A 13714-nucleotide genomic window follows, 5' to 3' on the forward strand; every position below is an offset into this window, starting at 1 on the left:
AACCTCTGTGTATATCATAGAATCATAGAATGTCTCAGGTAGGAAGGGATCTTAAATATCATCTAGTGCCAGCCCCCCTGCCATGGGCAGGGACACCTCTCACTACACCAGGCTGCTCAAAGCCCCATCCAACTTGCCTTGAACACTTTCAGGGATGGGGCATCCACAACCTCTCTGAGCAACCCATTTCAGTGCCTCACCACCCTCTGAATTAAAAATTTCCTCCTGACCTCTAATTTAAATCTATCCTCTTTTAGTTTAAAGTTATTCCATCTTGTTCTGTCATTATCTGACAGAGCAAAAAGTTGTTCTCTGTCTTTTTCATAAGCCCCCTTTTAGTATTGAAAAGCTGCAATGAAGTCACCCTAGAACCTTCTCTTCTTCAGGCTGAACAGCCCCAGCTCTCTCAGTCTTTCTTTATAGGAGAGGTGCACCAGCCCTTTGATCATCTTTGTGGCCCTCCTCTGGACCTGTTCTAACAGATCCACATCCTTCTTGTGCTGGGTGCTCCATACCGGGATGCAGCACTTGGAGTGAGGCCTCAAAAGGGCAGAGCAGAGGATGACAATCACCTCCCTCGACCTGCTGACCACTCCTCTCTTGATGCAGCCCAGGATGCAGTTGGCTTTCTGGGCTGTAAGTGCACACTGTAGGCTCATGTTGAGCTTTTTGTCCACCAGAACCCCCAAGTCCTTCTCTGCCCACAATGAGATCGTCTTCCAGTCTGTACTCATTTTGGGATTGCCCCAATTCACGTGCAGCACCTTGAACTTGGACCTGTTGAATGCCCACGTGGTCCCACTTCTTAAGCCTGTCCAGGTCCCTTTGGATGGCATCCCTTCCTTCTGTTGTATCAACTACACCACTCAGCTTGGTGTCATCTGCAGACTTACTGAGGGTGCGCTCAATCCCTTCATGTATGTCATTGATAAAGATATTAAACAGTACTGGTCCCAGGACAGACTCCTGAGGGACACCACTCATCACTGGCCTCCACCTGGACATGGAGCCATTGACCACCACTCTCTGGGTGCAGCCTTCAAGCTAATTCCTCATCCAATGAATGGTCCCCCCATCAAATCCATCTCTCTCCAGTTTGGAGATGAGGATGTCTTGTGAGACTATGTCAAAGGCCTTGCAGAAGTCCAGTCCAGGTAGATGATATCAGTCAGTCTTTCCCTGTCAACTGATGCAGTTGTAAGCAGTGATATTGCAGTTGTGATACAGAAGTGTTTAGGTTGGAAGAAACCTCCTGAAATCATCTAGTTCAAATTAAAGTATTCATTGCACAGCAACATGTAACAGCTAATTTAATAGTTCTTCTTAGAAATCTCCCTAATATTCTGTGTCTTGATAATGTGCATTAAGATGGTATTACTAAAATATTTCCTCTAAATCATAGGGAAGCTTCTTAATTGGATATATATTTCTCCTGAAATACCACTGGGACATAGTTTCTAGCATATTCCTCATTTCCAAGAAAAAGTGAGGCAAAATGTGTACTTAATTTTTTCTTAAATTTAAACTAGCAGTAGCAATACATATGTGCTAGGTATGGACTTCTTGGCACACCATCTTTAGTACAGTGAGATTGATGTATTAAAACTGAGCATGTGTACTGAGATACAGTACACATACTGGGAGGTAGCAGTCAACTGGTGGCAAGCAAACGTGGCGCCCATCTACAAGAGGGGCCAGAGGGTGGAACAGGGAAACTACAGTCAGTCTGATTTTGGTGCTGGGGAAGCTCGTGGAGCAGATTATCTTGAGTGTCATCATGCAATGCTTGCAGGGCAACAAGGCAATCAGGCCCAGTCAGTATGGGTTTATGAAAGTCAGGTCCGGCTTGATGAACCTGATCTCTTTCTGTGACAAAGTGACGTGCTTAGTGGATGTGGGAAAGGCTGCGGATGTGGTCTACCTTGACTTCAGTAAGGCTTTTGACACTGTTTCCCCCAGAATTCTCCTGAAGGAACTGGCTGCTCATGGCTTGGATTGGTATACTATTTGTTCGGTTAAAAACTGGCTGGATAGCCGGGCACAAAGAGTTGTGGTGAATGGAGTCAAATCCAGTTGGAGGCTGGTCACTAGTGGCATTCCCCAGGGCTCTTTAGTATCTTTATCAATGACCTGGATGAAGGGATTGAGTGAGAATTTGATAACAGCACACAAAATGCAGGCAGCAGCCTGAATCCCAGGGGTTTCCTGTGGTATCCAGGTACTGAAAAATCTCTCTCTAGGCTGGTGGTTGCCAGCTGATGACACACATCAACATCAGGGGTGAATCACTATGGTCTCCCAGGCTTGCTCACTTTTCCCTTTTGTCAAACGTTGCCAGGAGCTGTTATCACCCTGAGGAGATGCAGCAGGGATGGTAGTGCTGCTACTATCGGAAACAGTTCAGACCCTTCTTGTGCCTTATGCCCCTTCATCCTCACACTACATTACCTATGTACGTCTGGCTGTAATCGTAGTGCTGTGCCTCCTTAGAGGCTCAGTGCTACTGCTGATCTGGGGAAGGAGTTGGACATGGACTCCTAAACGATACACTGGATGCAGGAGGGACTGGATAGCAACAAACCACCCTGCTTATCGTGCACCAGCATTTCTGAAATGCCGAAGTGTCTTCATCATGTACGAAAATAGGTTTTTGCCTCTAAATTCTGTAGCTAAATGTAGATACCTTGCAACATCTAAATGCAGATACCAGCAGTAGGTAGTCCAGCTTTCCTAAATTAGATCCCTGGGCTTCATGTACAGCCCTTGCAGGAAGGCAGAACGACTCGAAACATCCAGAGGGAGCAACTCAGAGCTAGCGAAAAGCAAACTGTAGGCAGAGGGATGTCCCCAGAAGCTGCATCTTGACTTTACATACTTCCGCATAATTATTAGATCTGCTTAGGAAGATCATCTTCTAAGGACGAACAGCATTTACAGTACACATATACAGTGTACCCTGGTTCCTCCTTCCATACAATTGCACCTTGTATTGCAGCTTTATCTGCCTGCCTAACAGAATGAGAAATTTTATACAATTCCTGACTATATAACCTGTGTGCATTTATTTCATTGTTTTTGTATATACAGTTCCTTGACCTCTCAAAGCAGCAGGAAATCCATCCACTGAGGTACAACTCTCTCAATTATGGCAAGTAAGAAATTGCAGGAAATATTCAAAGTTAATGCCCAAGTGAAGTGCCCAGCTGTAAAGAAGTGTTGCAGCTGCTTGTCTGTATATAGGCTTGTCTATATATAGCCAAGGGTTTTGCTCCGTACAGGTAGCCAGAAGAAGCAGAGGTGTAGTGAATGATACATACTAGCAGCGTGCAAGCAAAGAGGGGGGAAGAGGTAAGGGAGTGTAGGCCTTAAATTGTTGAATGTATGCTTTTAATCAACAAATGATTTAATTGTAACCAACCATATCCTGGGCTGTATCAAAAGAAGCATGACAGCTGATCGAGGGAGTTAAAGCTCCTCCTCTACTCTGCTCTTGTGATACCCCACCTGGAGTACTGCATTCAGTTCTGGGGTGCCCGGCACAAGAAGGATGTGGACATATTAGAGCTAGTCCAGAGGAAGGCCATGGTGATGATCAAAGGGCTGAAGCACCTTTCCTATGAAGGCAGGCTGAGGGAGTTGGGGTTGTTCAGCCTGGAGAAGAGAAGGCTCCAGGGAGAACTTACAGTGGACTTCCAGTATCTAAAGGGGGCCTACAGATGGGGAGGGACTCTTTGTCAGGGAGTGTAGGGATAGGACAAGGGGGGAATGGCTTTAAACTAAAAGAGGGAAGATTTAGATTCAATGTTAGGAAGAAATACGTCACTCAGAGGGTGGCGAGGCACTGGAAGAGGTTGCCTAAAGAAGCTGTGGATGTCCCATCCCTGAAAGTGTTCAAGGCCAGGTTGGATGGGGCTTTGGGCAACCTGGTCTACTGGAAGGTGTCCCTGACTGTGGCAGGGGGCTGGAACTAGATGATGTTTAAGGTCCCTTCCAACGCAAACCATTCTGTTATTCTGTGATTCTATGATCTTACTTCAGGCACCATCTGTATGAAGAAATTGTGTCTGATAGCAGTGGAAGAGGCGTGGCCTATGATTAGCAACAGGGTCCCAGAAACTTCTAGGGAGATAAATAAAGTCATGATAAATAAATTGCAAGACTGACATTAAAATATTAGTCTAATGTATATTGGAAAGATATGGGAGAGCATGCAGTATCAGTGGCATTGTTGCTTGAATAGGCCTGAGGTCTATTCAGTGGATATTATATCCATTATAAAGTGGGCAAACGTGTAAACACTGAAGGAGATGCTGTAACAGCAGAGAGCTCTGTGACTTAATTTCTAGGAAGGTGGTACTGTTCTCAAGGGACTGTGACACACATGGTTAGTCAGCAAATTGGGAAATGTGGACCGCAGCCTGCTCAGACTTCCGTTTGCTATATATACCCATTCAGTTATTCACAACTGCAAATCAAATTATGCCCTTGCAGGAGGTAAAAATTAAATTTACATGCAGACTCAGCGCCTCTTAACATCTGTTATTTTCCTGCTGGCGTATTTGCTCTAGCAGTGTACTGATGTCAGGCCACTGCCATGCACCATGTATGTGCTGAGCAATAATAGGAGATGGTGCAGATTCACTTACTTGTCTCTACTCTCCTCCCAGATCAGTATGACTTTTTCAAGTGTTGAATGAGAGCCAATCTGACCTCTCCTAGAGAGAGGACAAATCATCAACCTATCATAACCTATACAGAAGTGATCAGTTATTTGGCATCTTTTGATTGCGAGGTTCGTAAGTGTTTGTGAAAACTAGGAGGAGCCATAACAAGTTTCTCAGTGCCTGAATGAAAGCTCACTTTTCTGTTTGCCTAGTTCATAGTGACTGTGGTTCAGGATCTGAGGAATCATCCGTCTTTCTCTAGACTTCACAAAAACTTATTTGGTTTGATTTCATACAGTTGCTCCATTTCCCATCCCTTTTTCTTGTCTGATTGGAAAGCTCTAAATTTGACTCCTAGAAGCAGAACACTTCACTGATGGGAACGGTAGCAGAATATGAAGGCAAAGGCAGAATTTGTTCATTATTGTCTTCATAGTGCAAGCTGTTCCTTTTTTTATTTTTATTGCAGAATCTCCCAAAACAAAACCTTTGCTGTTTCTCTGAAATCTTTCACAAGCTTTGAGATTGTTTTTGAGGAAGAGGTATGGTGTTTCGATCTTTATTTTTAATATTAAAACAGTTTGGGTTTTTGACTTCTTGGCATTTAGATTTTCTTTTCCACTTGTCTTTATTTAATCCCTCTCTTTCTCCTCCTCCCATGTTTTGTGTTTTGTTTTGCTGTGTTTTTTGTTTGTTTTTTTTTTTCAATTTACAAAGAAAATAAAAATTGATTAAGAAGAAAATGTAACTTCAGTGTCTCTGGGGTTCTGAATCTTATTTTCCATGAATAAACGTGGAAACAAGGATCAAATAATATATAAAATTATAAACTTATAAGAAATGTAAATGGTTTTAAATTTCAGTGTTTTCCAAAAGGAGACTTGGAGTTTTCTCAACTTTATTCCAAACCCACTGTGGCTTTATTGTAATAAGTTTGTGTTGTTCTTCTGCTTTTTTAAATCTTTCTTTCACTTTGACAAAGATTTTGTTTGCATTTTTTGCTCTTTATGAAATACAAATTGCTTTATCATTCCTCAAGAAAAGTACAGAAAATAATGAATTGAGATTAAGTGTTAGTTATTCCCCCATGGAACCTGTCAGGAGTACAAAACTAGATAACAGCATGCTGAATAAAAGATCACTGAAGTATTTTCCCTTTGTATTCCAAGCAAAACCCGCTCCTTCTGCAAGCGTTTGTTTTGCTGATGGAGTATCTAAAAGGTTGTTAGAGCCCACAGAGGATTAAAGCCTAAGCAGAAACAGAGCTACCTAGAAATAGTCACTCCAAGATCACAAGTATTTTTGAGGGCTAAGAGGAAACCATGAGTGAAATGCATGGGGACACTCTTTGGACTTACAGTAAAACTCTATGAATTATACAAACTACCTTTGAATTACCTTCATTATAGAGTTTGTTTTTAGCAGAACTAAATCTGTGTCTGAGTCTTTGCGAAAGGAATTAAAAAAAAAAAAAAGAAAGAAAAAAAAGAAAATGATGCACCTTGTGGTGCCTCAAGGGACAGTTTTGCAATCATGCTGAGCCTAATTGATGAACATGTTGTGCTTGTGCTAGGTCCTCAAAGGTTTCATAGCACGTCAGCAAATATGCTAATATTCTCAGTTTGGTTTAATATTACTTGGTTTGTGACAATGCTGTGGAACTGTGGTAAAACAACATGTGATTTAATTTCAGCAAGCTCACCCATGGAAATCATCAAACAGCCCATGCTATTACTGACACAGGGGCACCTGTATGGCAAGGTTGGATTAGACAAACAGTAACATCAGGTTTAAGGTACAAGAGAACAATGTAATGGAGACAGATTTAAAACATGGAGCTTTGTCATTATGGGGAGAGAAAGAAGCAGTGAAAACTGCTGTGATTTCAGCTTCTTCAATAACTCTTGTTTACGAATGAGAAGAAATAGAAGAATCCAGCCTAAGGTAATAATGGTTAGCATTTGCTTTTATTCTTTAAAGTATGTACATTTGTGTGATATACCTCTTGTGTGGAATGATAAACAAATACTAGAAAACAGAAGACAGTTTGATCAATTATACTGTCTACTATCAATTCCATATATTTTTTCAGGATTAATCATAATTTAATTTGTATGGAAAAGGGTAATTAACATGTCACTTTTTAATGAAAACATTAACATCATTAATGATGTGAAGTTAGTTAATGCTTACGTTTTTAAGTTGCAGGAGTATCTTACAGGTTTCTGCATAAATGTTAAGCAAGTGATTAACTTGTAGAATCTCAGAGTACTTAGGGTTCTGCAAAAGATTTCATACTGATCTTCTCATTTACATGAGAGGCTTTGTAGTTTATTACAAATTTTAACTTATATCCTATAAACAGCTAGTCTATTTCTTATTTTAGAGAGGAAAAAAAGTGCTCTATAGAAAACTCCACTGATGGCACCATTTAGGAAGCCATCTAAATGTACAAGTGCATACTTGAAATCAATGGCATTTGGGAAGGTGTTTAGTAAGTGCAATTATGAACTATACAAGGACTGGGAGATCTTGATTCCTCCACGCTACCATGCTAGCTTCTGCTTCACAAGAATAGACAGGTGTTTCCTGAACATTACCTGCAGACTGGTAGAAATAGCTGATGATCTTTCTTGAAAGAAAGATCTTGCAGGTCTTTCAGGGCTTCATAGGAAAGTGAAAAATACTTTTCCATCATGATAACGATCTTATTTTCATACAATATATATATATATATATATATATATATATTTTTTTTTTTTCCCCTGTGACTGCTCAATGTGTTTAGGAGCTACGTTTTGTCTGTGTACCCCACTTGATTTAAATGAGCTTATCTGGTACATATCCAATTCCTGCTTCTCATGTGATTCCTCTTCGGCTTGTGAGTCCAGGAATAACCATATTTTCTGTTCTTGGAATAGTCCTAAGAACAGATTGGTGCTTTAGGAAAAAAAAACGTTTGAGCACTGATTTCTAGGCTAAGTTCTTTATTTGCCCATCCTGTTTCCTAGAAATTATAATGTTGCTACAGTCCTGGTGGCTTTAGACAGCCAAACAGTTGTTTGGAAAATCCCCATGTACCCAGATTCTATGTAAATTTGGTCATGGACCCTTGCTCTGATGTTAGAAATTATCTTTCAAAGTTTTGATAATTATGTCCTTAGCTACACAGTGCTTAATTTCCTCATATGTGATTGTTATTTATCTTCAGAGCTTTTTTACACCTGAATAGCATTATTAATTTGTTTCTCCTGTTTGCTAATAGCAGGAGCATATCCCAACCATGACAGGAATTGTTAATAAGCTTTAGAGAAGCATCTTCATGGCAAATAGTTTAAATGTTAAAAAGGTGAATTTATCATTCACCAAGCTTTTGCCCTCTCCTGTGGAAGACATACACTAAAGAAGTCAGAAATTGTGCAACTGTTTTTTCCATTTCCAGTAAACTTGCCCCCATTGGTTCATCTGGTGCAATCTTTGCCCGAGTTTATGCACACAAATCTTAAATCACCCATTCCCTTTTCACTGGTTAAGCAGTAGTGTTATTGACATAGTTTATATGCTTTATTACAACAAATAAAACAGGAATGATTTAGGAAATATTAACTGTGTTTTCTGGCAACTCCAGTCACTTCAGGGACTTGTATTCACCATACTTGCTTCAGTCTGCAGTGGCAGCATTTCACTTTCTCCATTGCAATGGTCAAGCGTTTATGTAAGCCACTGCATGGACCTGGACACAAAGGGTTCAGTTTGTTGCCCCCTTGTATCTTCTGTCTTTAGTCAAATCAGTGGAATGACTGTAGGCAAGTAAAATGTTTTAAAATCAAATTTAGGATTTGGTATCTCTTTTGTTTAGTGGTACTAGTTCTACAAGGTGCATTGCAGTGCAGGAGGTGCACAGTGAAGTGTATAAAGAGCAGAATTTATAAGATCTAATTTTAGTGATATAAAATTTGAGATACCTGATCTACATTACTTGCATAATCTCCTCCTCAAGCCGAGCGAACAAAAAGTCAGAGGCACTTCCACAGGGATCTTTGTTTAACTTGAACATTTAGGCTAAGTTGGAATGAATCTTCTTCCCACTCCAAAATGCCTAGTCCACCACAGGGCAAGTTCTTTAATTACTTTACCTTTAATATTATTCTATTTCACAGAGATGTTGCTGAACTTAATAGGATTGTAGTTAAGGGTTTGCCTATGTGATGATCACAGCCAGTGATGGCATCCATGAGGACTTTATCTACTATTGAACTTAAGCACTCTAGTAAACTATCTGTCAGAAATGGGTATTTTGTTAATAGTTACACAGACAAAGACCATAAATATTTCCTTCAAACTTAACAAAAATGCTTTGTAATTTATAGCTGAAACATTTTATGCGTATTTTTTTTACTTCAGATGACTGCACTTTTAACTTTACTCCCAAGTTCCGGTCATGAGAATCCTGGCAGGTTTCTCTCACTTTGACAGTATTGTTGAGAAATGTAAGAGAAAACCTTACAGTAGTTTCTTGTGTTAAAAAATTATTTGGTCCTCTTCAGGCATGAGAAAGAATGATCCTAAAATTTGTTTTTATTCCTCTATGACATGACACACACCCAAAAATAATTGAATATGCTTACAAGAATGTTATAAAATAAAATAAGGAAAATAGAAACATTATGAGGAACAAAAATAAAGAAAATAGAGGACATTCTTAATGACCGGATACATCCTTTGCTCCCTTGTATGTAAATTATCCTAGGAATGTTAATAATTTCTTAATGAGTTAAGAGTCAAAACCTGAGATGGGACAATAAGGCCCAGAAGGTTGTTGAGCTATGCAAAGCTGTCTTACACATCTTTTAATAAAAAACATGGCTGCACTGCAAACAAACCAGAGGGAATATGGTGTACAGCTTTCTCTTACATACCCTGCCTCTTATATCTGCTCTTATATCTCTTATATCTGGTCGTAAGAGCAGAGTGCTGTGAGTGTCATTAGTGGTACTTCCCACCTGTGTAGTACATGTACTTGATATCCACAGTGGACTGGGCTGATAACTTCCAGCATCACAAATTTATATTTTCACACCACATTAGCTAAATCCCTTCTTGTGAACCTTTGTGAAAGCTACTCAGAAATGGTTGATATACCTGTGGGAGACAATAGCTGGAATGTAACTAGCTGTATGTGCACACATATGCCTGCTTGTCTGTGTATGTTTGTGTGGGAGTGATTTAGCTTGAACACACTTGATGCATATTCGTGCTGTTTCATTTGTATTCCAGCACATGGCATCTCCATGCATTCCTAGGGCTAAACCTGCACTGTTGGCATGACAGTCTGTGATGTTATTTGGCTAGACAATGAGAAGTTGTTTTTCTTGTATGTGAGGTGTAATTCTGGGGAGGATTTGTTGACTGGAGAGCTCCAATTTGGGGAGAATGGAGAAGTGGAAGTGATAGAAATGAGAGTGATTTGCCTTTTAGGATGGTGCACCACAACAATAGTATTATGCAAGGGCATTGCTTGGACCTCCATGACTGCAAAAGAATAGCTGCTTGTCCTTTGACAGCTCTGTGGAAAAACTCATCCAGAAGCATCAGCAAAGGTGGCTGTCTTCTAGAATAGCTTCTGTGGGTGAGCATGTATCTCTTCTTTGTAAAGCCTGATTTCTGAGTGAAAATAGAGCTATTCTGGGTTGTCGACAGATTTAGAACCGGCAGGGAACATGCCATTCCTTGACTGTATGAAGGAGGAGAGCACATGGTATTTTTCTGTCTTAGCTATTCCCATAAGATGTTGGGGAGATAGGATCACTTCCACCAGTGCTCCCCGTCAAATGCACTACACCCAAATGAGGTAAGGGAAAGACAGGACGGCAGCTAAGCTCTATCTCACTATTTATACCAAAATGAGAACCTCGTTATCTCACAGGTCAGAGAAGCTCTGTACTGATGCTAACAAGAACCCCAGACAAAGGTGCCACAGTTTGGTCTTCAGTAAATGAAACGTCATGACAATGAGAAATGAGTCCTTGAGGTATTAATCTATTTTCATTTTCCAAGCTGACAGTCTCAGTGACTAGATTTAACTCAATGTATAGCAAGGTCTCTGCGACAAGCTTTGAAAAAATATGATTTCAAGTGGTTTTTGGTTTCGCAAGCACACGATCTCAGTAAGAAAGAACAGACTGAGACAGCAAGGAGAACAGCCAATCCTGTTATATTTGTCTTTCTTATTACTGACTTGCCATGATAAATATGGAAAATTATATTTGGCTAGAAGGAGGTTGAGAAAGGGAACAGATGGCCACCAAAAGAATACTAGAGCAGCTAATAGTCACTGGCATATTTCCGGGATAAAAATTTAAATTTAAATCTGAAGCCAAGCAGAAGGGTTTTTTTCTGATCAGGGTACTGTGTATGAAATTGAGCCTGCTCTGCTCTAACTAGATGAAGGTGGGCTTCCTGAAATGTGTTTTGCAAATGGAATAAACAGCCTCTGTCCTGCAATTAATGGCTCTTGTAGTTATGCTGACAGAAATAGTTGACAAGGTAAGGAAAATGTTTATTTTCCTGCTGTATTTTGAGTGAGCAAATATGTATTTGCTATGGCTTTTGAATATGCTGCATGATTTAACATTATGTTGCATTCTGTGTATGTATTCTACAAGCTTAATGCGATTTTGATAGTGGGCAGGTATCCATTTAATCAAGGAAACTATGGAGTCTATGTTTTATATAGTTATGTGTTTTATCATTTCTAAAATTCTAATACATTTCTGGTCAATTGAATACTGAAAAAAAAAAAAGCTGACATTTTGGGTATTCTGAAAAAGTGTCACACTTTCTGATTTTGCAGAATGGTGGATGCTCAGTGCCTCCTGTGATTGCAAATTAATTACGTAGCGAATGGGGACACTGCTCTGTTTCTTGAATGACAATTGGAGTTATCAAGGTAATAGCCAGTAATACATGATTTGAAGGGCTGGAATAGCAGGAGATTGTAGTTTGGGATTGCAGTGCACTACATGTATCTTAGTTGTAGGACAGGCCAAGTGCTATATGAGTACAACAGCCAGGAGTGAAGTGGAATGGAATAGTAACAGTTGCTGCAGTTTTTCTTTAGAGTGCATCTGCCAGATTAAACCATGCACAACAGCTCAGCTGTAGTTCCCATTACTAAATGTACAGGATTTTGCTAGAGCAGCAGCTGATGGGTCATTTGGATCAAGACTATCAAGTAAGTCACTGTGCGGACTTAAATCCATCTGCTCCCTTGTCAGGTACTGGCAGGACTGTTGTAGGCACAGATCAGTTTTTCCAGTGGTAAATGTATATGCTATCTAACTGTTTATTTTATGAGGGTTGGTCAGCTATTGATTTTAAGGTGTTTTGAGTAAATTTCCCAAAGAGTACTGAAGAGCTCTACATCCTTAATAAGAAGGTTTAGAAAAAGAGAGGCAAAGAGAATCACAATTTTCTGGAATTAAAAAAAGGCACAGCCATGGGCTAATGGACTGATTTTGCTTTTGCAGTATTAAAGGAGAACGGTCTATCTCAAAATCGTGCTAATCTTTTCTGTAGTAAATAGAAATTAAATAGATTCGGAATTCTGGCAGCATCATGACCTGGAGTTCACTCACTTGCTTCCTTAGCTCTTGCTGAGTTTTAATGTCATTTTGTGAGTTGATTATGCTATGTTAGTAAATACAGTATATTTTGAAATTTATATTTAATAATATAGGCATCACTGCATAGCATTTTTAAATCACTGCTAAGAAATAAAATGCCATTTTAGAGTGAAGACTCTGCAGTCTGTACAGGTATGTGAAGTCAATTCTATCTTTATTTGCTTCTCAGTGATGACTTTCTCTTTAAAAGCCTAACATTGTATTGACTTGTAGTCAGAAAAGCACACAGCATTTAAGAAACTCTTTCTAAATGGAATGTAATGTTTTCATCAGGTCCATAAACTGAAAAATAAAACTAGCTGGGAATAAAGTATGGATGAGGTGTGAGAAGAAATCTAATATGTCCTGAAATCAATAGTTAAATGTATTAAGTTCTGGGTCGATACATCTGGTATAGTTACGAGTGTGGATTGCAGACTCATCTTCTTAATAAATCTGGTTCTGCACCGAAGTGCAGGATATGTAGTTTACATGCAAAGTGTTTGTATGTGAAAATGTTCTGGCAAATATTCATCTATTCAAATTCACACTGGAAAATAGTGATCACAAGGACATTTGGAGCACCAGGAGAAGTATATTGTGCTCTAGGTAATTCATATGTAGGATGCAGTAATCCAGTGTTTCTCTTTGGGACAATTATTGTGTTTTGTGGTTGGGAAGTTTTGAACTTACAGTGTATGATTCTTCAGACAGTGAGTCTAAAGGAAAGTGGCATGGAGTCCCTTTCACTGTGGCTAGGCTGCATCATGGCAGGTGATTTATGGCCCATACAAAACACTAGCAATACTCCTCTCATATGCAGACTTATTTTCATGTGGACTTACTGAAGCCCACTACAAAGGCCTTTAAATAACAATCCTCTGGCACTGATCCTGGAACTGGATAGAATAAATGTAATTGCAAAGAGCAGTGACTTCTCTTCATCAGGTGCTCTGCACATTTAAGACTGTGTGACAGGTACAGGCCATGGAAGCCCTGGCTACAAAACAGGTAAAGAAGAATACCATGCTTTGTTGAAGTATGTTTAATCTTCAGCTTACATCCATATGACAATTTTGGCTGCAAATTATTTTTTTTTTTTGAGACACTAAACTAAAGTTCCCTCCCATGCCTCCAAGTTCCTCTGCTTTTAGAGAAAATACTGCTTTTCTACTACTTCAAGAATCCTATAGTGGAATTGTTGTGCCTACTTGGTTAAAGATGATTTTCTTGATTATGAATGGAATGAAGTTATGCCTTACAGAGCCCAGAGACAAGAAAGCATATTTGACCAAAGCTGGTGAGGTTCACTTGAGTCTATAGAGCAGAGCTCCAAGCTGCTATTGTGTTTCAATATCCAAATTATCTTACAGTTTCCTTCGATTC

The 13714-nt window shown here is 39.6% G+C and overlaps 1 protein-coding gene across 2 annotated transcripts in view; it reads left to right on the plus strand.

Moving 5' to 3' along the window:
• Nucleotides 1–13714, plus strand: part of DYRK4 (dual specificity tyrosine phosphorylation regulated kinase 4) — a 47857-nt gene that overhangs the window by 8742 nt on the left and 25401 nt on the right. Inside the window, exon 1 of one of the 2 annotated variants that reach the window (XM_072042658.1) lies at nt 6332–6608. The exons of the other annotated variant lie outside the window; for it this stretch is intronic. Coding sequence (XP_071898759.1) covers nt 6513–6608 — 96 coding nt within the window. The 5' untranslated portion in view covers nt 6332–6512. Of the gene's footprint in view, nt 1–6331; nt 6609–13714 lie in introns of those variants that run through there. 2 annotated transcript variants of the gene reach the window in all.

The sequence above is a fragment of the Anas platyrhynchos genome, chromosome 1 (genome assembly GCF_047663525.1).
Source record: "Anas platyrhynchos isolate ZD024472 breed Pekin duck chromosome 1, IASCAAS_PekinDuck_T2T, whole genome shotgun sequence".
NCBI classification, from domain to species: domain Eukaryota; kingdom Metazoa; phylum Chordata; class Aves; order Anseriformes; family Anatidae; genus Anas; species Anas platyrhynchos.